Source organism: Agelaius phoeniceus, chromosome 2 (assembly GCF_051311805.1).
Source record: "Agelaius phoeniceus isolate bAgePho1 chromosome 2, bAgePho1.hap1, whole genome shotgun sequence".
Classification (NCBI taxonomy): domain Eukaryota; kingdom Metazoa; phylum Chordata; class Aves; order Passeriformes; family Icteridae; genus Agelaius; species Agelaius phoeniceus.
The window spans coordinates 117,779,445-117,802,205 of record NC_135266.1 but is presented as its reverse complement, the minus strand read 5'-3'; the positions used below and the strand labels follow the sequence as shown (position 1 = coordinate 117,802,205).

Genomic DNA, 22,761 nt, shown 5'->3' with positions numbered 1-22,761 from the left:
AGCTGCTCTCCCTGTGCCTTGTCCTTTCAGGTTTTACCAGACATGACCAGCACAGCGGCTGTGTGGCACTGAGAGCTGTGCAATTCCCTGTTTGCTTTCAGGTTTTGCCAGACATGACCAGCACAGTGGCTGTGTGGCACTGAGAGCTGTGCAATTCCCTGTGTGCTTTCAGGTTTTACCAGACATGACCAGCATAGTGGCTGTGTGGCAGTCCCTTCTGAAGCAAGAGAGAGGACACAACCAGGGCCCAGCAGAGAAGAGGGAAGGTGATGTCTCCACTGTGAAGGCAATGACCGAGACAGAAGTTCCTGAGCAGCATGGTAGGCAAAGCAGGTGGAGTTACAGCTTCTTATCTCTGTGGGAATGAGTGATGGGAAACCCTCATCCCGCCCTTAACCTCAGCAGAATCCAGATCTCATTGGTATTTACTGCTCACCTTTGCTTTGTGCAGTTCCTCAGGCCTTTGGAATCGCCTGGAGCACAGTTGAACACAGAGGCTGCCCCTGCTGCTGGAGGGTTAAATAGTTTGACTTGGCTGTCCCAGGATCACAGAGTGCCTGGGGTTGGAAGGGATCTCTGTAAATCACCTTGGCTGATTGCTCTGCCTAAACCTGGGTACCCAGAATGGACTGGGGGGTGAGTGGGGCTGTTCCTCGGGTGAACTCAGCCCTCCTGCCCTTGGCCTTTCCATGCTAGGAGCTGTTTCACAGCCACAGAACAAAACTGGCACAGAGACTGATGTGCCTGAAAAATAATTTTTGGAGAGATTTTTGTTTGTCCAAGTTATTTCACCAGGAGGTCTTTTTTTTTCAGCAGTTAGTTACTGTGGCTACACAAATGCTTGTATTGATGTAAGACAGGAGTGGAATTAGGAGTGTTGGGAGAGGGATGGAGCAAGGGCCTCAGTTTTCATCTCTCAAATCCAGCGTCCCTCCCAAAGGGTTCCTTGCACAGTTCCATTGCAGGGGATGGGGAGTTCAGCATTGCCTGTATCTTGGCCAACGGCCTGTGAAGTTTTCCTTGTGGGCTGGAGATTAATATGCAACCAGTTTTACCCTTCACAAGGCACATTGCACAGAGAGACCTCCTGGAGCAGAAGGCTTTTCAGTGGATGTCCTTCTGTGCTTCTGTGCCTCCCTTTGGGCACCAAAGTGTTGTTGGCACTGACAGGGCAAGGCTTGGAGAGCAGTGGGGCAGCTCATTCCTGCAGGCTCAACTCAATTCCTGCAGGATTGGAGAGAGCAGTGGAGCAGCTCAATTCCTGCAGGACTGTAGCTGTAGTTCCTCAGCATTCTGAGTGCTGATGCTGTGTCACCCACTCCCAGTTCACCTTTTACACCTTTATTTGCATTGTGGTCACTGAGAGTTCTTTCCTAATGGGAGCTGAGACTCAGGGAAACCAATTTTATCCATGGCATTCATCCTGTTCTTCCTAACTCAGCGAGGGACACCAAGTAAATAGGACAAAGTTAGGAGTTAGTGTTTTGGCCCATGCTCTCTGCTTGCTTTCAGTAATGACTGGATAACAAGTGGCTTTTGTGGCTCCTCATGTTACAGCTGAGACCTGAGATGGCTTTTCCTAGGAAGTGAGCAGTTGCCCTAAGTGCTATTGGTGTTTCTGTCATACAGGTATTTGCTGTCTGCCTCTTGCCAGGAGCTTTCACTGAGAAAGTATTACTTTGAAAGAGGAAAGGGAAAGAATAAAGTTTTTAACTAGAATAATAAATTTGCACCAAACTTAGTGCACTGTCTCCTGCACTTCACCAGCCCAACCTACCTGACACAGCTGAAAGTAGAGTCCCCAGAAATCAGCAGCATGACCAGAAATCAGCAGCATGACCAGAAATCAGCAGCATGACCATATCCTTTCCTTCCCTTTCTCCTGCTGTTCAGCCCTGAAGAGCAGTGGGATGGTGGGATTCCTACAGCAGGTATTCAGATGCTCAGGGTATGTTCTGCATGTGTGAGCACTTCTGAGCCAAATGACAAATGGCAGCTCTCAATCTAAGCACTGACTAAGCAGATTCAGTTTTGGAAGTGTTCACACAGGAGTGCTGGGGAATGAAACTGGAGATTCCACAGGTGTTTTTCTCATTCTTCTTGTTGGGAAGATAGCAGTCATTTCCTAGGCCAGCCTGCTGGAAATGCAGTTATTAATTCTCCTGCTGGCTAATGGAGGCATGGCACTGTGCACTCTTGCTGTGAAAGAAGAAGAAGAAACTAATGATGGAAACATTTTGTCTAGGTTCAGATGATGCTGAGACGCTGCTTCTGAAAGCTGCACTGCTTCAGGTCATGTGTCTGTATCAGAAGGTTGTGCCCCACTTGGTAGCACAGAGCAGCTTTGATTTCAGCAAGCTGATAAAAGGTATGTGAGGGGTGTTTGTATTTTTGTTTCTCTGGCTGGTTACACAGTCCTCAGCAGCAGGGAGTGTTTGCTCTTCTCCTCCTGAGGCTGGATTCTCACCTTGGCCTGCCCAGCCTTGGGGTTGCATTGGGGATCCCATGATGTGAAGATCTCTGGGTTGCCAGCCCGTCTCACAGCTGTGTTTTAAAGCCTGACACTTGAGTACTCTGAGGTTTCTGGGATTTTCAGGTTTCCTGGATCCAGCTGAAGCTGGTTTCTTGTTTCACCCTCAGGTATAGTCACTGAAAAGGGCCTGAGGAAGGAGGTCCCTCCTCTCCTGCAGCACCACATCCTGAAGGTGGCTTTGGAACTTCCTGCCAATAAATTTGCCTGGTTCAAAGTACAGGTGAGAGCCTGATGCAAATTCATGTTTCCTTGGTCTGTTGTCCTCAAGTCTTCCCATCTGGCATTGCCCAGTTGTAAATTAGTCCAGTCATTTTAGGAGGTGACCCTCGTGTCAATCCACAGCAATGACGTTCTTGGCAGTGGTGGAGATCCCCTGTGACCTGAAGGTTTTTGACAGGGACAGCCTCCCTGGTGAGCCAGGAGAAGGTTCCAGTGGCTCCGTGTCTCTGTGGAGAGGAGCACAATGGGCTGGATTCCCCTTGTCTGGAAAGCCTCGGGTTGCAGAGCAGGGAAATGAGCCACTGATGGGAGCCATCCCACCCCTTCCCAAGGAAATTCCAACATTTTTTAATGCTCCCCAAAAGTAGTGGAAACCATCATGGCTCCAGGTCTCTTTTTCAGTGCAGGCTTGTGAAAGGAGAGCTCTGTCAAGAGTTTGCTTGTCGTGTCAGGAGAAAGGAATGGACCCAAAATGGCTTTGAGGAGAGGCAGAGACACCCCTGGAGGGTGTAACAGGGATAGACATGGAATAACTGGGGAGTAAAGTATGACTGGGGAATAAAATACGATCGATGAGAGTGGTGGCTTTGCCCTAGGTCCTTGCAGCAGCTGGGGTTCCTGTTAGTTCTGTCCTCCACTTCCCAGGATCCTACAAATGATCCTGGCTCATTAAATGCAGAGCAGTGTAGGTGACCCAGTCACTTCTGGCCTGGGCACTTTTGGGCAGGTCTGTAAAACAACACACTGACCCTACATGTCAGTGTCAGTGCAACATAGCCCTGTCCAGTGCTGCTGTAGCAGAGGAACTGTAATGTATTTTTCTTGTAGGACATCTCTGAGGCAGAGAAGACGTCTGGTGAAAAATCAGTCTTCTATTTACTGATGAAAATGTTTGTTACAAGTACCCATTCTCATCTGAAGATTTCCACCAAACAATTAATCATCAAGGTAAGCATTTGAACTGGAATATCAGGGCATCCACTATATCCCACTGGTGTGAAATTTCAGGATTTCCCTTTTTTCTTAAGGGAGATACCTTTCCTGCATGGTTGTGTGGTCAGCAGAGTCTCCTTTCCTGTTTCTGGTGGCTGTTGTTGGGATTTGCTGTCAGATAACTGGTTATTAACAAAATGTTTTCTGGAAATGAATGCTGTGAACTGACTTCCCTGCAGCAGCTGATGAAAGAGCAAGGAAAATGTCTTTAGTGTTTGCCCACCCTCCCTAGGCTGAATTAATTCTGGCACTGTAATAAATTCATGTGGTTTGTGCCTGCAAGGGTCTTGACATTGATCAAGAAGAGATTACTTCTGAGTTTTATTTTTTATCATTGTTTATTTATTCTGTACTTTATTGTTGTTTATTTGGTCTGTACTTCAGCACTCCAGCCTTGCATAAGCCTTGGATGGTTTGCTCTGGCCCTGCAGAATAATCCTCTCTGCTGCTGTCTGATAAAAGCTTTGATGCCAGGAGTACTTTTTGTCTTAGAAATGAATTAAAATCCCCTTCTGTACATTTAAATTAGCTGTTTGACTTCTCAGGAAAAACTGGTCACTACAGGTCCACAAGACAGCAGAGGCTGTTGTTTTTAGCACCTTCTTAAAAGAGGACATCTTTTAGTTATCTGAGTGGGGGTGGAGGGTTACACTGGGAATAAATACACACAGACTGTCCTGCCAAGGGCAAATCCAGGAGGCTGCACTGGCCCTGGACACGGCTCTTCATGCAGTGTCCTGCAGTGTTCATGGCACATGAATTGGATTGGATCTTTGCATGTGGCTCCAATCACAGAGGCCACTGGAACACCCAGCCCAAAGCTGCAGTGGTTGAGTTGGGGTTTAGCTGCCCCTGGCCCTTGCAGGGGTTTAAAGGCAGGTTCTCCTGGTCTCCCAGTAATGAATGGCTGACCCATGACCTGCTCCAAATGTGCTGTTTTCCTGCTGGGTTTGGATTCCTTTTGCCAGGTGGGAACATGGCCTGCCTTACTTGTCCTTGTCTCCACTTCCCACTGCAGTCCATTGCAGTTTCTCTGAGGGGAATGCAGGAGCAGGGGAGTCAGGGCAGCTATGTCAGCAGAAAGGCTGACAGGAATAGATGGCAAGGACTGGTTTTTCTGTGCAGGGCCATGTAACTGAAGGCTTGTTTTGGCATTTCACATTCTGTTCCTGCTGTTTCTGTGAGAGCTCCAAGTGCATTTCTATTTCAAGACTCTGCCAAAAATAGTGAATTATATTAAAATGAATCCTTTTTCCTTCATTTTTTCTTTATTTAAATGAATTACCCTGCCAGGTTCATGTAAGCAGCAGTTATTTTTAGAGTTGCTGCTGTTGTGCACAGAGTAAATGTGGAACAACTGAGTTGTGATGGCCTCCTTTTATTCTGTGTGTGGAGAGAAGCAAAGGCTCAGATTGATCCTGTGTGGTGTGGGTGCCAGGCTCAGGAGGCTGGGCAAGGTTCCCTCTCTGCTGACAGCTCGGGGCAGGGAGTTTGACCATGGTGTCACTCCAGCTCCTTCCTCTCCTCTTCTCCCTCCTCCTTGGCTGCTTCCAGAGCTGGAGCACAGGGTCAGCAGGTCTGGGTGCTCGGGTCAGGGCCTGAATGCAGAGAGCAGGAAAGTGGGGAAATGTCCAGGTGTGTCTCAGCCTGTCTCTTGGCTCTGCTGTATCTGGGGTACCCCACCACCCCACAGCTTGCACTTCTCTCTGGGCCTTGCTGTGGCCACAACCACTGCTCGTTTACCTGGCTGTTTGTCCATCTGCCTAATTGTTTTATGTACAGGTGGCCTGGTTTAGGTTTAATTTGGCAATGATTTTCCTTTATCTTAGATCAGCAGTTTTCTACATCTCCCCTACAGGGTATTTTTAAGGTGCTTTTTTTTTCCTGCCTGTGATGATCTAAAGATGTACAAGGCTCTGAAAGCAGTATAACCTGCTTGCCAGAAATTGTAGAAGTAAGATTTTTATAGTGCACTGTGCAGAGTCCCCCTGGTGAGTGGGAATAAGGCCTCTGGAGCTGAGGGGCTGAGGAGAGTGACAGATCCTTCTTTTCTTCAAGCTCTTCTTCTTTTCTTTCCCAAAAGAGGGAATCATGAAGTTGCTGTACAAAAAGATCTGTATCTCTTGGGGTTTTGTATTTTAGGTGTTTAGAGGTTTATTTACACACCTCCCCCTTTGTTTCCTGGACAGGTTTTACGTGACAGTGGAGTGTTTGAGTACACATGGAAGGAACTTTCAGTTTGGCTGGAGCACTTGGATAACACAAAGGAAGACCAGAAGGAAGCAGTGATTCAGTTTTTGGAAAGGGTAACAGTGTTCAAATTAGCTGGATAAACAATGCAAAGGAACAGAGTTAGTGGAAACTCAAGATTTTGTTGCTATTGTTGAGAAGCCTGTCAAAGACCAGTGAGTGGATTCTGAGAAGAGCATTGTTTGGGATTCTTTATGCAGAGGTGGCATCATTCCTGTCTCCAGTGGGAGGGACAGCAAAATGATTGTGGGAAAATGAAACCCAAACGGATCAGTTGTTACAACAGCATTGTTGGTGTGAGGGTAGAGTGTTGTACATGTGGGTAGCTTGTATCTCCTCTCGAGGTGCCAGAATCATCAGTGAGCTGTGATCTTGTGCAGGGAAAGCTGACACTGCCTGTTTACTCTGCAGGGTGCTGGATGCCCAGTGCTTCCTTGCCAGTGCAGTCTGCCTGGGGACTCAGTCTGTGGTACCACTCTGGATGCCAAATTGCAGGGGACTTCATTTCTTCCATCCCCTGTAGACAGAATCCTGCAGAAGTAATAATATGGAAGTTGTCCTCCTAAAACCTGCCCGGCTTCCAACCCCTTTTGGCAGCTGTTCCTTGTTGGGAGCAGATGGTTCCCCTGCCCCTGGCAGCCAGTGCACTCACTCATTCATTCACTCACTCACTCACTCACTCACTCACTCACTCACTCACTCACTCACTCACTCACTCCCTCCCTCCTGTCCCCCTGTGCCGGCAGGTCCTGCTGAGGCTGGTGCCAAGGCCCTATCCCTACACGGACAAGGCAGCAGAGGTGGTTCAGGAGGCCAGCACGCTCCAGGTCACCATGTTCAAGCAGGACTCTGACAGCATCAGCATCCCCGTCTCTCACATCGATGGTATGTGGGAACCCGCTCGGCGCTGCGTTTCCTGGCCCTCGGCAGCAAACTGGGATGGGTAACTGGGGAAATCCTGGAGTTGTGGAATCCCCCAGGATCCACCCCTCCACGTGTACCTGGGATCAGAAGTCAGAATTGCAAAGTTACCACTTTACCCCCAAACAGAATTACTGATTTGGTCGTGCCACTTCAACAGTATTTGAAACCTCTCTTCATGTTCTTCAGCAGCATTTTTGAACTCGAATGGAAATTGAGTCCTGCCTGGGGCTGTCCACAGAACCATGGAATCCCGGGATGGTTTGGATGGGAGGGCACCTTTTAAAGCTCATCCAGTTCCAGCCCCTGCCAGGGACAGGGACACTTTTCAGTAGCCCAGGCTGCTCCCAGCCCTGTCCAGCCTGGCTTTGGACACTGCCAGGGATGCAGGGGCAGCCACAGCTGCTCTGGGCACCCTGTGCTGGACAGCAGCATTGAAAGCTGTGGTTCCTGTCTTGCACTTAACATTGTATTGCCTGACAAATGTGGCTTTTTCCTTTTCTTTTTTTTTTTCTTCTTTTTTTGAGGAACTAAAAAGATGCTTTGTGTTCCTGGAGTGCTTTTCCAGTAGTGTGGATCCTCTGCTTACATTTTTTCCTTCACTTGCTAGATGTCCTGGATATGGTGGATGTTCTGATCGAGGGCAGTGATGGCTTTGATGAAGAAATTGGGTTCTCTTTAAATGAGGACACGATTATCCAAACATTTCCCTTCAGTGCTGTTGTCCCTGCTGCATTAGAGGCCAGGAATATACTGTTGCTTCAGTCTGGAGATGGAACAGGTACAGATTTTTTTGGTTTTGTGTGTCATTTCTACCAGTGCAGTGAAAGTGGCATCATTTTTACCCACTGTTAGTAACTTTTTACCATTTATCCTTTTTATGACATCCTATTTTCTCCCCTGCAAGCAGAAGGAGGTGAAGAGGTATTTTGTGCTCAGGAGAGGCATTGGAGCTGTGTAGGTGCTTTGGCCCTTTTCCCTGCCCCTGAGGAGCAGAGACACCGGGCCTGCAGGGACAGGCTTGGTCTGGCAGCAGCTGGCTTTGGTGACAGTGCTTTAGGGACACAGTGTGGGGGTCAGGAGAGGAAGGTGCTGTCCATGCCTGTGGGCAGCTCTTCCGAGAGCAGGGAGAGAGGACTGCACTGGTCAGCAGGAAATGGATGCATTTTCCAAGGAAAACTTCACAAGTGCAGCTCTGGTGGCAAATACTGCAGAGCTCTCCCACCTCTTGGGGGAAAGCCTTAAAATCACGGGGGCATCAGGTGGGCTTGGAGCAGGACTTGGCAGCACCACAGCACCTCACCGAGTCCTCTGTGTGTGTTTGGCAGTCAGGCAGCACCTGGGCTGTGCTGGGAGTCCCAGTCCTGGAAGAAAATTCCATTTACCTTGCACACATTGGCCGGGGCGTGTGCCCCCCTGTACGAATCAGTTCTTCTCTCAGTGGGGCTTGGCACCCTCCTGTTGGAAGACAGGTGTGATTAGCAGAGCACAGTGAAGGTGGAGCGTTTGCTTCAGCAGGAACTGCTGTGGGGAGCATTCCTCAGGTACCTCAGGGCTCAGAACACTTCTCCAGGTCACTGCAAACGCTTTTTGGTCAAGGCCCATGGTAAGGAGGGTTGCTGCCCCAGTGTCCCTGCTCATGCCAATAGTTGGATTTCTTTTGGCTTTTCTAGGAGCACACATCGTGGAGTACCTTGTTGCTGTTTTCACTGACCTCCTGCACTCTCAGAGGGAGCCCCTTGCTCTCTGCTTGATGTTCCAGCTCTATGACAAGGATCTCAAGTCTCTGAAAGTGTCCAAGTACCCTCAGCTCTACCAGTTCAATCAGTACTACAGACTCTGGATACCCAAGCAATCCCAGGAGCCTGTGGTATGGAATACCTGAAGTCACTGAATTCTTGAGCCACTATTCCTATAAAAGCTTCACCATTTGTAGAGGTTCCATTTCCATCAGAAACAGCATTTTTATTGCTGTTCATTCATAATTCTGCATTTCCTGTTGATCACGTTGGGACACAGATTTGCTCCAGGGCTTGTCTCTGATGGCACAAGAGGCGTTGGTGGTGTTTGTGTGTTGGGGAGGTGGTGCCAGGGCTCAGGGCCCGTGCACAGACTGGTGACAGGCACAGCAGAGCCTGGAGTGTGCCCTGCCCTCCGTTGGCAGTGCCTGCAGTCCCCTGGGTGGGTGGGGATCACAGGCGCCCCGGGCTGGCTCTGGGCACTGTTTCTCAGCTCAGCAGTGAGCACCACATCAGATTCCCCTGGGGACCCTGCACCCTGTGCTCCTGGAGCTTCAGCCCGAGTTCAGCTCAGAGCTCGTCTCACAGAGAAGAGGTTTTTGTTTCATACTCATCACTGCTGTTCTCCTGTGCTTTTTTTCACTTTGGACAGTTCAAAAACCGCAAGGGGGCAAGTGAAGAACCTGCTGTGGCACTGGATGCTGTATTTAGCACTTTGCTGAAGGGAGCCTATGAGAGGGGAAGCAGTACCTTACTGGAAGATGGTGTTCAGACGAAATTGAGAGACTTGGCCTCCAGGCTCCCCCCTGAGCAGCTCCTGCTGGGAGTAAAGCACGTGCTGCTGTACCTGAAATCCAGCGTGGAGAGCTTCAGCACGGTGAGAGCAGTACTGTGGTAGCACTGTGCTTATCTTTGGGTGACTGTGAGGTAGAAGGTACAAGTGGATTGCCTGCTAGAACTCAGGTTCCAGCTCTGTAGCTCTTTTTTCTCTGCTTGGCTCTGAGGCTATGCAGCACCATGCAGAACTGCATTTAACTTGTAAACAAATGTCAGCTCTGCTGATTCTTGGGGAGTGTTGGATTTACTTTGCATGGGTTACCTTACTGATGGGTGTGAGTGCAAATCAACTCAAGATTTCAGTCCAGCTCTTGGATCTCCCTGAGAGGCCTTTGCAGAGAGTAAAATTAACTCCAAATGCCACAGTATAAATGAAAATCTATCAATATTTATTTGGCAACCCCTGACTTCTCTAAGAATCAGGTTTCTGCAGAGGGAAGTGGTTCCTTCTCCAAGAAGAGGTTGTAATCTAAGTAGTTCTTAGTTAATTCCTGTTCCTGCTGGTTGATTACCCTTCTGCTCCCATTCTCCTCTTTTCTTCACTCCTAAGATGCCTTTATTTGCACAGGTTGGTAAAACTGTGGGTCCTCAGCTCATTGGCCTCTTTGTGGACATTCTGAGCATCTTGTTGTGCCGGGGCCATCACATAAAGCTGGACCAGCAGCAGGAGAAGGAGCAGCAGCAGGCTGAGTGGGATCTCTTCATGGATGAGGAGTCTCTGATGACAGAAGGGTCTTCAAATGACAAGGTACCCACTCCCTTGCTGCACAGACACCTGTTGGTGAACTTTGATTTGACTGATTCTCTAGGGAACAGTTCTGCTGATCAGAGAGGTGCTGTTAAGGTCTTGGGAGGAGAATTTAGGATCATAGAGCGCGTGGTCCAGCAGCTGCAGAACTGCTGTCTGGAGATGTGACCCAGCTGCATCACCCACAGTCTCACCCCTGAGCTGGAGCACAGTCAGGACAGGTCTGAAGGAGATCACCTTGCAGGAAAAAATGTATTCCCTCAGCCCAGTGTGAAAATTAATGTACTTGAGGAGTGAATCTTTTCCCCTTTCATCTGTTCCATGAATTTGTGGAGATTAGAATGTGTTGGTGAACCCTGGAATATGCAGTTCTCCTCTGGAGATGAGCTTAGACATGTTTAGAATGTTCAGTATAACAGCATAACTGTTGGGAGAACGATATTTACGTGCTTGTAATTCATGAATGGTTTTTATCCTCGGGCCAGCTAGTAGACACTCCATGTTCAGTAATTGTCATTGACAGCTGTGGCAGATGGCTGAGGTGGCTGTTGTTTTCACCCTGGGCTGTGATGATCCATTCATTGATGCAGTTCCCTGTGTTTGTTGCAGACCCTGGAGGATACCCTCACCCTGGTTTTCAGCCATCCCACGCTGCAGAGCTGGTTCCTGGCCGTGGAGCTGCGCTCTGTCCCTCAGCCTGGCTTGAACCCTGTCACTGCCAAGCTCCTGTCAGCTCACCTCAGTTCTGGGGTGCTGCAGCTGCTGAAAACAGCCGCCCCCATCGTGCAGGGCCTCACAGCAGATCTCGGACACCTCTTGTCCAAGTATTTCGAGGCCATCACAAGAAGTGTCCTGGAGGAGCTGCAGGCTGTGGGCAAGGGCAGAAGCCAGGTCCGTGCCAGGAAGTCCCAGCAGCTGCAGGCTCTGGAGGAGCTGCACACCTACATGGCTGCAGCTCAGCTCAAGGAGATCACTCTAAGCATGCTGCAGCTTCCTGAGAGGAGCTTGACTGAGCAGAAATCTGAAGAATCCCCTGAGAAAGGGAAGCAGTTAAACGTCTATGGACAAGTTTTGGTGAAGCTCCTTACAGACAGCTACCAAAGGCATCCCCAGCAAGGAGAATTTCTGCTGTCCCCAGGGCACATTAAAGCCTTGGGGCTACTGATGTCAGCGTCGGCCAGCAGAGATCTGGAGGAGGTTTTCCTGCAGGCTCTGCAGAGTGAGCCGGTCCTGGCCCTCGCAGTCGGCGTCGAGGTTCAGGCTCACTGCCTTGCCCAGTGCTCACACACCTCCCTGGCCATCGTGGCCGTGCTGATCCAGCACTGCAGGACGCACCTACTGCAGTTCGAGCTCTGGTGCCTGGCCAGTGGCACCGGGAGGTTCCTCAGGAAGCACATGGAGAGCTTCCTTCCCCTCATTAACGTGTACTTGCAGTGCAGAGACCAGCATGGCTTCAGCCGACCCTCTGCAGGTAAAGGCACTGCTGAGCCCTGCTTGGGATTCAGGGGCCCAAATCCCTGTTCAGCTCCTGCTGCCTTGTAAGGTCTTGGAATCCTTACACAGCAGGTAAAGGTGATGGAACTTGGGTGTCTGAGTCCTAGGGCTGTCTGGGAAGCAGCTCTGCAGCACTGAAGGTGAAGAGCTGTTCTGAGGGTTGGACTGAAGCCAAGGGCTCTTACACTCAATGCTGCCCAGATTTCTCTTTTGAAGCCCTCATTTAATGCTCAGTGCATGTGGAAATCTCTCATTGTGCTTCTCTTGGCTTGGTACAGGAGGTAAAACCTTTTGTTCAGGCACAGAGAGAAGAGTGTCTGCAGTGTGCAATGCCACGGCCAGATGGTTTTTGCAGAACCTGAGCTTTCACTTTGACAGAGTCCAAAAATTTCTTCTGAAACAAATCTCCAGCTGTGGGCCAGCTACAGTAACGCCCTCCTAAGCTGGCAGTCCAGAACTTTCCAAACCCACAGCAGCATTACATCCATGGACAAGTGTGCTCAATCTCCACCAGCAAAACAATGAGTTAGGGTGCAACTGGGTAGAACAGGATCACTTCAATGTCATTTCTCTTACTGCCCAGAAATGTAAATAGGAAAGGAAAGAGGCTAAGTGGGGCTGTAGCTCTACCTGCAAGGTCAGTGATAAGAGCTTGTCAGCAGCCTGGGAGGCAGAGGATGGGTAAAGAAGGGAGCCTCTCTGTGTGACAGGTTAGAAACAGAGTGCTCTGGGCCTGGGTTGGAAGGGATTTGGGACGAGTGTGTTGCAGTTGAGCCCTGCAGGTAGTGGCACCTGTGCCCTCTGCTCTCCCAACAGTTGTGTCGGCTGTCACCCCTGTCCTGAGGAAGGCCCTGTGGAAGGAGCTGTGTGCCAGCATTGAGGACACCGGAGCCTCGCACCAGGCCTCTCTGAAAGTGCAGATTCTTGCCAAGGTGTTGCCAGCTGTGGGAAGCAAAGGGCTGCACGGCCTGATGGGCTGCCTTCCTGCTGCTCTGGAGAGAGCAGGGAGGGAGGAGAGGTGAGCAGTGTGTGTGTGCCCCCCCCAGGGCTCAGTCTGGCCGGGAAGCACTGTGGGAGGAGTGGGAGCAGTAACAGCATCCTCTCCTCAGAGAATCCTGCAAAACATCTTTAACATCAACCAAACCAAGTTCAAATGTTCATTAAAAAATCACCACCTCTCTCTGTGCAGCTGGGCCGTGGCAGATGCCATCTGCACAGTGCTTGAGGACCCTGGGGAGCTGCGTGCCTGGAGGAGACAGCTCTTGGCAGCCTGCATGAGGGGGCTGGTGGCCATCTACAGCAGCAGTAAAGATGAGAGCCAGCCAGAACTGGAGAGGGCCATGCTGCTGAGGCTCGAGGAGTTACTGGTGAGACTTCTTACCTGCTCTGCCACGGTGGCACTGTAGGCATGTGTGTGATTGGGCAGTTGTAGCTTTTGTAAATACAGTCTGGGCTTGATTTCCTGATTCATGGATTCTGGTTTCCATGGACTTTTAATAGCTTTTGCAGAGTCCTGATAGTCCTTTCTATGAAGCAGTTTTATGTTCTTGATGATGGCTTTCTGGTAAGAATCCCCTTTGAAGACAGGAGTTTGAGGTATTTAGGAGTAAAAAAATCAAAGGTTACCAGTGGAATTTTTTTTTTTTAATTATAAAAAGGTGATAGAGATACTTCTGCCAAGACCCACCTGCCATGCCATCTGAAGTCTGGGACAGAAATGTGGTTGATCATAAATAGAAATCCAGACTTTGATCCTGAAGAACAGTACTTGGTCACTCCCTCTGTAGCATTGCCTTGGTTTGAGTTCTGGTCACCCCGATGAGTGTTTGGTTGCGTGTTCTCAGTGTGTCCCTGCCCTGAAATGGCTGTAGAAGCTCCCTGTGCCTCATGTAAACCAGCACCTCTTTTCTGCTGCACACAGGGTGTGCTTCAAGAAGTGGACCCAGGTGACTGGTGCAGCCTTGTGAAGACAGGACTCAAGTGAGTGTTTCATTTTCTTTGCCGAGTTCCCGTTGCTTAAACGCTCCTAATTTGGAGCAGGTTTCCTGGCTTTGGGTCTGACCCGGCCCTCTGTGCCCCCTCTCCAAAGGTACCGTTACCGGGATGGAACATTCCTGAGGGTGCTGAACGCCGCCGTCCAGCTCCTGTACAGCAGCGAGTCCGCGCTCGCTCGGAGCCTGCTCGAGCTCCCCAAGCTCCACATGATGCTCACACAGCACTCCCTCTTCCTGCCGGCCATCCTGAGGCACAGGGAAGGAGATGGCACGAGCACCCAGACTAGAGGTATTGTGATCATCTCCCTCCCATACTGAACACAGCTCAGCTTGTCTTTCTTGCACTGGATTATCTCCATCCAGGAACACACCCACCCACTCACGTAAATACTTGTTATTAACAGTTCCAGAATATTGGCATTTAAATTGTACCTTAGCTGGGATCCAAATGTTACATTCATTTTGTGCTGGTTTAAACGCTTCTGGTTTAAAACTGCTGGAAAGGTGGGTTTGGGTCTTTGTTTGCTTGTTTGTTTTTCTGGTATTTTTAACCCATTTGAAGTCTTGAATTGATTCTTTTTGTTTCTGTGAGGCAGTGAGTGTAAGATCACTGAAGTGCACATAGGTCCTGTGATGTTTAAACCTGTTCTGAAATAGGTTGATACAGGAGATTTAAAGTTGATTTTGCAAGTTTTATCAAAAATGGCAATTTAAATTACATGTATTTCATATCACAGCCTTTCATGAGGAATATCCTTCCAGAGGAATATAAATTGGATGCTGGTTCATGTGTAGGATTGCCTTTGTTTCTTCTTCACTGGCAACTGAAATCCTGCCTCACCTGGAACCACATTTAATCCACATAGACCTCAGCTTTTCTGCACTATACAGGGGTTTGAAATTCAGTGACTGAAGGAGCTGTGTAAGAAAAGGGGGGGAATTCTCAGAGCAGCATGTTGATAACAATGTTTTTGTTTATTGATGAGCAACATGTAGACAAGCTTTCAAGTTTCAAAGCACCTGAAAAGAGAAGAAAGCTCTCGTGAGGTGACCAATTTGGTGAAATTGAAAACAAGGAGCAGGTTTTGCTGCTTGCTGTATGTGTGTGTGTTACCTTTAGAGTGTGTTTCTGTGGGTCAGCAGGATGAGGCCAGCTGCTGTTCCAGGAGCTTGGTGCCACGAGTACATTCACGTTAGGAACGGTGCTTCAGGAGCTCCTCAGTTCTGGCATGCATTTTGTATTCCTGCACATAACAGGGTCAAAGCCAGGCCTTTCCAGACACTGGGAGTAGGGAAATCTGGAGTTGAGTCTGGAGTGTGCTGCAGACAGCCTCTTTGTCCTTGAGGAGCCCCATCACTTACACTGTGTGCTGCTCAGTCAGTTACAGAGCAGGGGTGGATCATTGTGTACCCCAGAGCACAGGGGTGGATCATTGTGTACCCCAGAGCACAGGGGTGGATCATTGTGTACCCCAGAGCACAGAGTTCTGTGGATCATTGTGTACCCCAGAGCACAGAGTTCTGTGGATCATTGTGTACCCACAGGACAGAGGTGGATCACTCTGTACCCCAGAGCACAGGGGTGGATCATTGTGTACCCCAGAGCACAGAGTTCTGTGGCACAAAGCCCCCTCAGTGCTGAGCCCAGCTGGCACACACACACACACTGCAGGGCATTTGGATATTTCCTGCAGCTGGGGGGCAGGCTGCAGCAGTGTTTGCTGTGAATCCTGCAGTCCTGGGGAGGTGACTGGGATGTCTGCCTGTCTCTGTGCAACTCCTGAGCTCATTCCAGGTGCCCTCCTGGGGCAGGAGGGACTGAGGCTGTGGCAGGACAGGGTACAGGGGCCTCTTTGACCAGAGAGCAGGAGTGTGCCCATGGAAAGCTCCTGTTCCACACTGGGGACCTCACCTGGCCCCGTGCCTGCTGTGCTTGGCCTGGGAATACTGTTTAGAGATGTTCCTTGAGTTAAATGCATCAAAAGCACCCTGGAGTGTGCTGGGGAAATGGGCTGTGGTATCCTGGAGAGAGATGCTGATGTAGAATGCCCAGAGCTGTGTGTGCACCCATTTGGAGTGGGTGCTGCAGTGTTGGGGTGTTTGTGTTGTGTGTGCACCCATTTGGAGTGGGTGCTGGGTGCTGGTTTGTGCTCTCTGTGCACCCATTTGCAGTGTAGTGCTGGGGTGTTGGTTCGTGCTGTGTGTGACTGAGAGCTGCAGGCTCAGGCAGTGCTTGTTGCAGAGGCCCTGGTGGACATCCTGCTGACAGCTGTGCAGCTCAGCCCCTCTCTGTGTGACAGCAGCCACCTCCCCGTGCTGCTGGGAGCCTACGGGGCCACACTGAGCACCACAGGTGAGTGCCAGCCTGGCAGGGGCACTTCCTTCTGCAGCTGCTTCTTGTGTCCACAGCTCACTAACTTTGGGTGCCATCTTGGCTTTCAGATCAGAAGATACTGCTGTTGCTTCAGCTCTATGAGAAGAATAATCAAAGTCTTATCAACTCCAGGTGAGCTGAACACCTTACTTTGCTGGGCAGACTACACCCAGGTAGCCTCACTACTGGTACTTTCCAGGGTCTCATTTTTAAATGAAGGAGACAGTGAACAGGCTAAAACCTAAGGATGAATGTTGCTTTTGGACATACTTTTACCACATGCTTCCTATTTTTAATGTAATTCTCTTCTGTTGCCCAGCCTTCTGTGTGTCTGTGGGTTAGGTGAGGGAATGTCTCATTTCTGGGATCACTCACTGTCCATAACTGGGACTCCCTATAGGGGTCTTCTCACAGATGGGAGAAACATAAGTGACTAGTGGACTTTTCCCTTTCCTGTGCCCAAGCATCCACAGGAAAGCCTGTTGCCAGCAATTGTGGTTTGGCCTGCCTTCCTCACATGCACCTTGCTGTCTTGAGGCAGGAGCAGCAGTAGCTCCAGCAGTGCAAGGGCACTGGCTCGGGCAGCTGAGGGAGCTCTGGGTTCCTGTCCCTTCCTGCAGCTGCTGCCATGCTTACCTGCACTTGCAGCCTAAATCCATAGGTGCCTCTGAATGGGTACATTCTGACTTGGATGGACAGGGGAGGGCAGAGTGAGTGAACCACCCTCAGACTGAATTTGCACAGCTTTGGGATGGATGAAAAAGGTGTTGCCAAGGACACGAGTCACAGTTTCAGGTGCCACAGGGTGCTAACTACAAGTGAAGACAAAATGTCGCTTCTCTTGCCTGACGTGTTTGCCCTTAACAATGTTTAAGGATCCTGCTGTGGGGTCCAGCTGCTGTGGAGCATCACAAGACTTGCAAGAGCCTGGGGAAGTCCCTGTGGCAGCAGCCGAGCATGGAGGAGATTCTGTGTCTGCTGGATCGAGAGAAGATGATGAGGACGATCCTGTCCTTCCCTCAGCACCGCCGGCTGCTGCCATCACAGGTGCCCTTGGGTCAGCCCATCCCTGCTTACCCTGCTTTGGAGAGGCAGGAGCGTGGCTGGCGTGCCTGTAATGCACGGCAGGTTGTTTCCATCAGGACAGCCATCTCAGCTCATAGGGGGGCTTAGTGCTTCAGGAACGCTTGTCAGAGCAATTGCAGGGTCAGGCCACATCCTGTCAGCAGGGGTGAGAGTGCACTGCAAGGGTTGCCATGGATGGGAGGCCAGGGCTGGACAGCCCAAGGATGCACTGGCTCTCCAGCCTTTCTGGCAGTCTGCTGGATTGCTGTTGATGCTGCTCAGGGAAACAGTTGTGGAGATGCTGTCACAGTGAAAGCCAGGTGTGAACACACGTCTCACCCTGCGTTGCATTGTGTTTTACAAGGTGCAGGATCAAGGGGTTTATAGTGGCATGAGGTGGCTGTGGAAGTTTGGAACCCAGCTTGAAGCTGCTGTTGTTCCTTACAAATGCTGGTTTGGATTTGGTTTCAGGGGATACAAGAGTCACTCTACAAAGATGAAACAATGAAGAGCCTTGATGACTTCTATGATCCTTGTTTTCTGCTTCAGCTCTTCAGTGAACTGACCAGATCAGGTAAAGTGAGAGTTTCTCTTTGGTGTTTAGTGTCAGGTTGCTCTGCTGCAGGAGCTGCACCTGGAGCCCTGTTATCCCTGATCCAAGAGCTAATACTGCAGGGAATTTGTACCTGACTTTAGAGGGAAGAAACAAACTACTGTGAGGGCTGACACTGAACTGGCTGGAGATCTGGCCTGCTACAGAGCAGGGGAACTTCAGCCAACTCATTGTCCAGCAGACAGATGGGCACGAGGCCAGTGTGTGTGAGGCTGGTGCTCTGAGCTGTCAGCAAGGCTCTTGTGTGACACGGCTCAGCTCTGCGTGTGCACATCCCTGCTGTGCTCCATGGACACTCTGTCCCTGCAGAGGGGTCAAAGGGAGACAGGAGGCCTGAGGGGTTTCCCAGGCAGCTCTCTCCCCGGGCTGGTCATGGTTAGGCACTGTGTGCTTACAGCTGGGTTTGGTTCCCTCAGCAGGAATGGCAGAGGCAGTTGGCAGGCTGGTGGTGTCTGTCAGTGCAGTCACACTCACAGCCCTGTGCTCAGCCAGGCCCCTGCTTGCGTGTGCTTAGCCTGTCCTCAGCCATGGTTTGAGCTGCCCTGTGGAGCCCTGGCAGCAGGAAAAGAGCTGCCTTTCAGTCCTCTGAGGAGAAAGGTGCCAGAGCTGTCTGGCATTTTGCAGCTGGAGGGCTCTCAGCCCATCCAGTTACTGCTGGGCCTGTGGAGTGCACAGGAGGAAGGGCATGCACAGCTGGTGACTTTGGGACCCTGGCAGCTGGAGAAGGGACACTCTGGCAGCAGCACTCAGCCCGTGCAGGGAGGGATCTGGGGGTGTCTGTGACAGCCCCAAGCACTGCAGCTAGCTGGGGGCTGCTGATGTGGGAATTGCTGTGCATCACCTTCTTGTGGAGCTGGAAGGACACTGGCTGTCCTGAACCTGAACCTGGAGAGGAGAAAACAGCCCTCTGAGCTTCTCCACACAGTGAGACTGAGAGTCTGTGTCCTAGGAGGGGCATTTTGAAAGGGCCAAGTGATTTATGAGTCCCATGGTGCCTGTAAACCACGTCAGCTGCTCTTGGAACTCCCCGTTCTTTATTTATTTGCTCTTTGTGCTGGCTGCACAGTGCCATCAGAATACATAAACATGGACTTCTTGCACACTGCTCAGTGCTTGCTGAGCAAAAAGTAACTCTGGGGTTGGGCAGATAGCAAGTTCTGTCTATCTTTAGCTCTGATAAGCATCTTATGGAAAGCTTTTCCATCCTGGTTCTCAAGATCCTTTAAATAAGCTGTATGTCAGACATAGAATGAAATTGGGGTGCTTTTCTAATAGGAGCTTGTTATTTTATGTCAGTTTTTGAACACGTTCTCCAGGGGCAGCAGGATGGAAAATATTACCACTGCATGTTTTCAGTGAAGGAGAGTTCTCCAAATAAATCCTCCTGTGGCCTGCTGAAGTGAGAGCCTTGGATTTCATCCTGTGGCACTGTGCCCCAGTGGGAATGGTCGGTGCACAGCAGCAGCTCCCCAGGGCTGCAGCCTGAGGAGAGCAGAGAGCTGGCCCTGGGACTAGTGGCAGTGCTGGGGGGACTTGGAGACCCTGCTTGAGCTGGCAGCAGGGAACTGCCAGGCAGGAAATGGAGTTTCAGTGTTTCTAGTAGTAGGGAAAAAGATGAGAGAAATAGCCCAGGTGCTGGTACAGGGCCAGAAATAATCTGTGATTATTTAAACATAGTTCTGTCCATCCATCCATCCATCCATCCATCCATCCATCCATCCACACATGAACTGAATATATATATGATATGAATATATAATACATGTATATGAATATATATACATATTTACACACACACATTAGTCTGTGTGGGCAGTGAGAGGGGAGCAGATCAGTGGACCAAATGTAGGTACTTGGCAGTGAGATTGCAGCCCCTTCCTTCTTAAACGGGAATGATTGTTTCTGGAAACTTCCTCATGACCTTCAGAGTGAATGACAAGCAAATCCATGAATATTACTGCTAAAGTTATGGTCCATTTGTAGCTGGTGAATGCCCCTGAGGGCCCTGGTGCTCCATTCCTGGAGGTGAGGTGGGAGGTTCAGTGAGTGCAAATGGCAGCGAGCACATTCAAAACACACAGAACACGGGCCCTTAGAGGAGGAACTCCAGGTCCTGATGGCAAAATGCTGTGAAAGCTAAATGCTCCATTGAAGGGAGTGCTTCCTGTTTTCCCTGGGGCTGATTTCTGGTCGTGTCTGGGTTTTGCTTTACCTGGAGGGGCTCAGGGGTACAGCTGAGTTCTTGGCTCAGGGCAGGCCTTACACCAGAGTCACTTGTGCCTGCTCAGGGACACCTGCTGTGGTTCATGGGCTATTTATGTGTTATTCTCCCATCCTTTCTGTACAAGAGCTTTTTGATGCTGGTCTTTCAGGCACCCTGTAAAGCTCTGGAGAGATGAATTTTCCCTCTTGCTGTTCTTTGTGCTCAGCTTGCCTGAAACAGTGAGATACAAAGATGTCTTACAGAATTTACCCCAGCTTTGCATGGCCTGGCGGGCAGGATCATCCCTGTCTCAGTAAATGAGAGCAGCCCCATGCATTTCAGCTCAGGTAAAGCATTCCTGCTCAGAGGGAGCTGCTGGAGCCCCTTGTCAGCAGGAGGAGCCTCCGTGCCCCGAGGTCATAGTTTGTGGGGTAGAGCCAGGAATGGGTGCTCATGGCCGGGGATTTGGAGGGTTAAAGTGCTGTGACACACGCCAGTGCTAACACAGGGTGCTCTCTGCTCCTCTCCCCATGCCCTCAGAGTGTGTGGTGGCCTGTCACAAGTTCGTGGAAGTCAATGCCCTGGGTCTCACCGTGGCTGCCCTGAGCAGCTACGACCCCAGCATGAGAGCGGCGGCGTACTTTGTGCTGGCTTCCTTCCGCTGCCACCTGGACGGGGCTCGCTGTCGGGAGCAGAGCCAGGTGAGCAGGGCTGGGGGAGCAGGGCCAGGGTGGGCAGGGCCAGGGGAGCAGGGCCACTGTGCCAGGTGACACCTGGTACCTCATGGACGTGCCTGTGGGGGAGATGCTGCCTTGCTGATCCACCCACATGCATGTGGGAGACAGCTAAAAGAAGCTTTTTATCCTCTCTGCCATTGTTTCTGCTCTATTGCTTTGGGTTTCCTCCTGTTATGACCAATGGACAGAGAAAGGGCAAAACCCATTTTAGAAATTCTTGGGGGTTTTGTATGTCGGAATGGCAGTCCTGCTGGAAGTGATGTTTGGCCTGTATGGCCCAGGAAGAGTCCCAGAAGCTGGCTGCTGTCTTGGTGCTCCTGTTGGGATCATTTGGGCTGTGCCTCAGGCTCTCTCCCTGGGCTCTTGCAGTTGCTGTATCTCCTGGATGCTGTGCAGAACGGAATCAGGCAGCCCAACCTCAGGCTCACCTTCTCCCTGAGCCTCTACATTGCCCGTGTGGCGCAGCAGATCCTGAGGCCAGGTACTGGAACTTGCTGGGGTCCAGCAGAGCCCTGGGGAGGGCTGATCTCGTCCCCTGCTCTGTGCCCCTGCACTCCTGAGCGAGCTTTAGTTCTGGGGGAGGGAAGGGAGGCTGGGCAGCATCGAGGGAGCCTCAGAGCAAAGGCCCTGTGCAGTTCTAGGCTGTTCTCCCAGCCTGGAGCACTGCACGCTCGCTTCACCTTCCAGGGATTGTGGTCCCTGCTTGTGGACTGGAAGCCTTGTCCTCCCCAGTGTCAGCCTTATTAACCAGCCTTGTCTCTTCACAGAGGAGCACATGTACATAAAGGTGAACAGATTCCTTCTGTCACACCAGTATTTGGACCTGAGGAAGGTACCAGGCTTTTTCCAGCTTTTCTACAGTTTTGATTTTGAGGTAAGAGTCCCATTTTGGGTATCCAGTAATTAATTCTTCAGAAATGTATTAAAAACAGCCTTAAAAATACAATGAAACCTGATTCTCCCATAGGTAGTTAATTATTTATTGATTATCTTTCTTATGTTTCATACTGGAATGAAAGATGTCATTTCTGTGGGGTTTTTGTTGCTTTCTCAATACCAGCGCACAGTGAGCTGTGCTGTGTGTGCTCTGTGAGCACAGTACACAGAATATTCTGCCCCAGCTAGCTGCAATTCCTCTTTGAGTTTAGATTGGTAACCTTGAGTTCAAGTGAGGTGTTTTAGGAACACCAGCTTCTAAAATTGCATTTCCACTGCATGTTTGGGCTGCAGGCTGACTGTTCCCTGTTCCCCATGGGTGTTAGTGAATAAATTTGATAGAATAGGAAAGGAGAAGGCCAGAACAAGCTGCCTGGGCTGGCACTCAGAGGGAACCAGGGTTTTGTGCTCTTAGGAGCAGGTTTGCCTTGGAAGTGTCAGAATGTCTGATGCTGGGGTTTCTCTTTGTGGCTCCCAGTACAAAACAGAGCGGGAGTGGATCCTCACATTCCTTGGGGAAGGGCTGCGTGACAAGCACTGCTACGAGCTTTATGACTACCAGAGGATTTTCCAGGTCATTCTGTCCTTCTTCCACAGTCCTTTGTGTGACGAGGGCTCCCAGGTAAGAGTGAGAAAAGGAAGCTCCAGAGCCCCCAAAGCACAGAGGTTTGCATGGCTTCGAGGTCCCAAGTACAAACCAGAAAGGAGCAGCAGCTGACTCTTGCCTTGGCCCCCTTGAAAATCTGTGCTTTGTTGGTTTTGTGCACGTGTGGAGAGGGCAATAATTGCCTGTGTCTAAAGCAGTGGCACCCTTATCCCTGGGACTGGGTTCCTGCCATCAGGGACCCTCAGGTGGGGGCCGTGGTTTTGCTGCTCCAGTCAGGCCTTTTCCCTTTTTGGGCTCTCTATTCCTCAGCCAGGGCATTTGTTACCTGAACAGGGCTTCAGCAGGAGGGAAACTCACGTGCCAGGAGCTCTCAGGTTTGGGAGCATCCACCCTGAGTCTTTCAGGTATCAGAACCTTGGGCAAAAAGATAAACTTGTCTTGCTACTGAATGCTTCTGTCAGAGCAGCACCCGTGTGTGAAGCTGTGAAGGGACAATGT

General features: G+C 50.4%; 1 protein-coding gene across 1 annotated transcript in view; it reads left to right on the top strand.

Moving 5' to 3' along the window:
• URB1 (URB1 ribosome biogenesis factor) overlaps window positions 1-22,761 on the top strand; it is an 80,850-nt gene that overhangs the window by 53,460 nt on the left and 4,629 nt on the right. Inside the window, exons 12-34 of the mRNA XM_054655044.2 lie at window positions 173-320; window positions 2,246-2,368; window positions 2,641-2,753; window positions 3,581-3,700; window positions 5,935-6,051; window positions 6,742-6,880; window positions 7,527-7,697; window positions 8,590-8,786; window positions 9,308-9,532; window positions 10,061-10,240; window positions 10,850-11,711; window positions 12,551-12,752; window positions 12,924-13,101; window positions 13,656-13,714; window positions 13,824-14,017; window positions 15,971-16,081; window positions 16,171-16,234; window positions 16,978-17,149; window positions 17,639-17,741; window positions 20,524-20,684; window positions 21,090-21,201; window positions 21,488-21,594; window positions 22,135-22,278. Coding sequence (XP_054511019.2) covers window positions 173-320; window positions 2,246-2,368; window positions 2,641-2,753; window positions 3,581-3,700; window positions 5,935-6,051; window positions 6,742-6,880; window positions 7,527-7,697; window positions 8,590-8,786; window positions 9,308-9,532; window positions 10,061-10,240; window positions 10,850-11,711; window positions 12,551-12,752; window positions 12,924-13,101; window positions 13,656-13,714; window positions 13,824-14,017; window positions 15,971-16,081; window positions 16,171-16,234; window positions 16,978-17,149; window positions 17,639-17,741; window positions 20,524-20,684; window positions 21,090-21,201; window positions 21,488-21,594; window positions 22,135-22,278 — 4,002 coding nt within the window. The remainder of the gene's footprint in view (window positions 1-172; window positions 321-2,245; window positions 2,369-2,640; window positions 2,754-3,580; window positions 3,701-5,934; window positions 6,052-6,741; window positions 6,881-7,526; window positions 7,698-8,589; window positions 8,787-9,307; window positions 9,533-10,060; window positions 10,241-10,849; window positions 11,712-12,550; window positions 12,753-12,923; window positions 13,102-13,655; window positions 13,715-13,823; window positions 14,018-15,970; window positions 16,082-16,170; window positions 16,235-16,977; window positions 17,150-17,638; window positions 17,742-20,523; window positions 20,685-21,089; window positions 21,202-21,487; window positions 21,595-22,134; window positions 22,279-22,761) is intronic.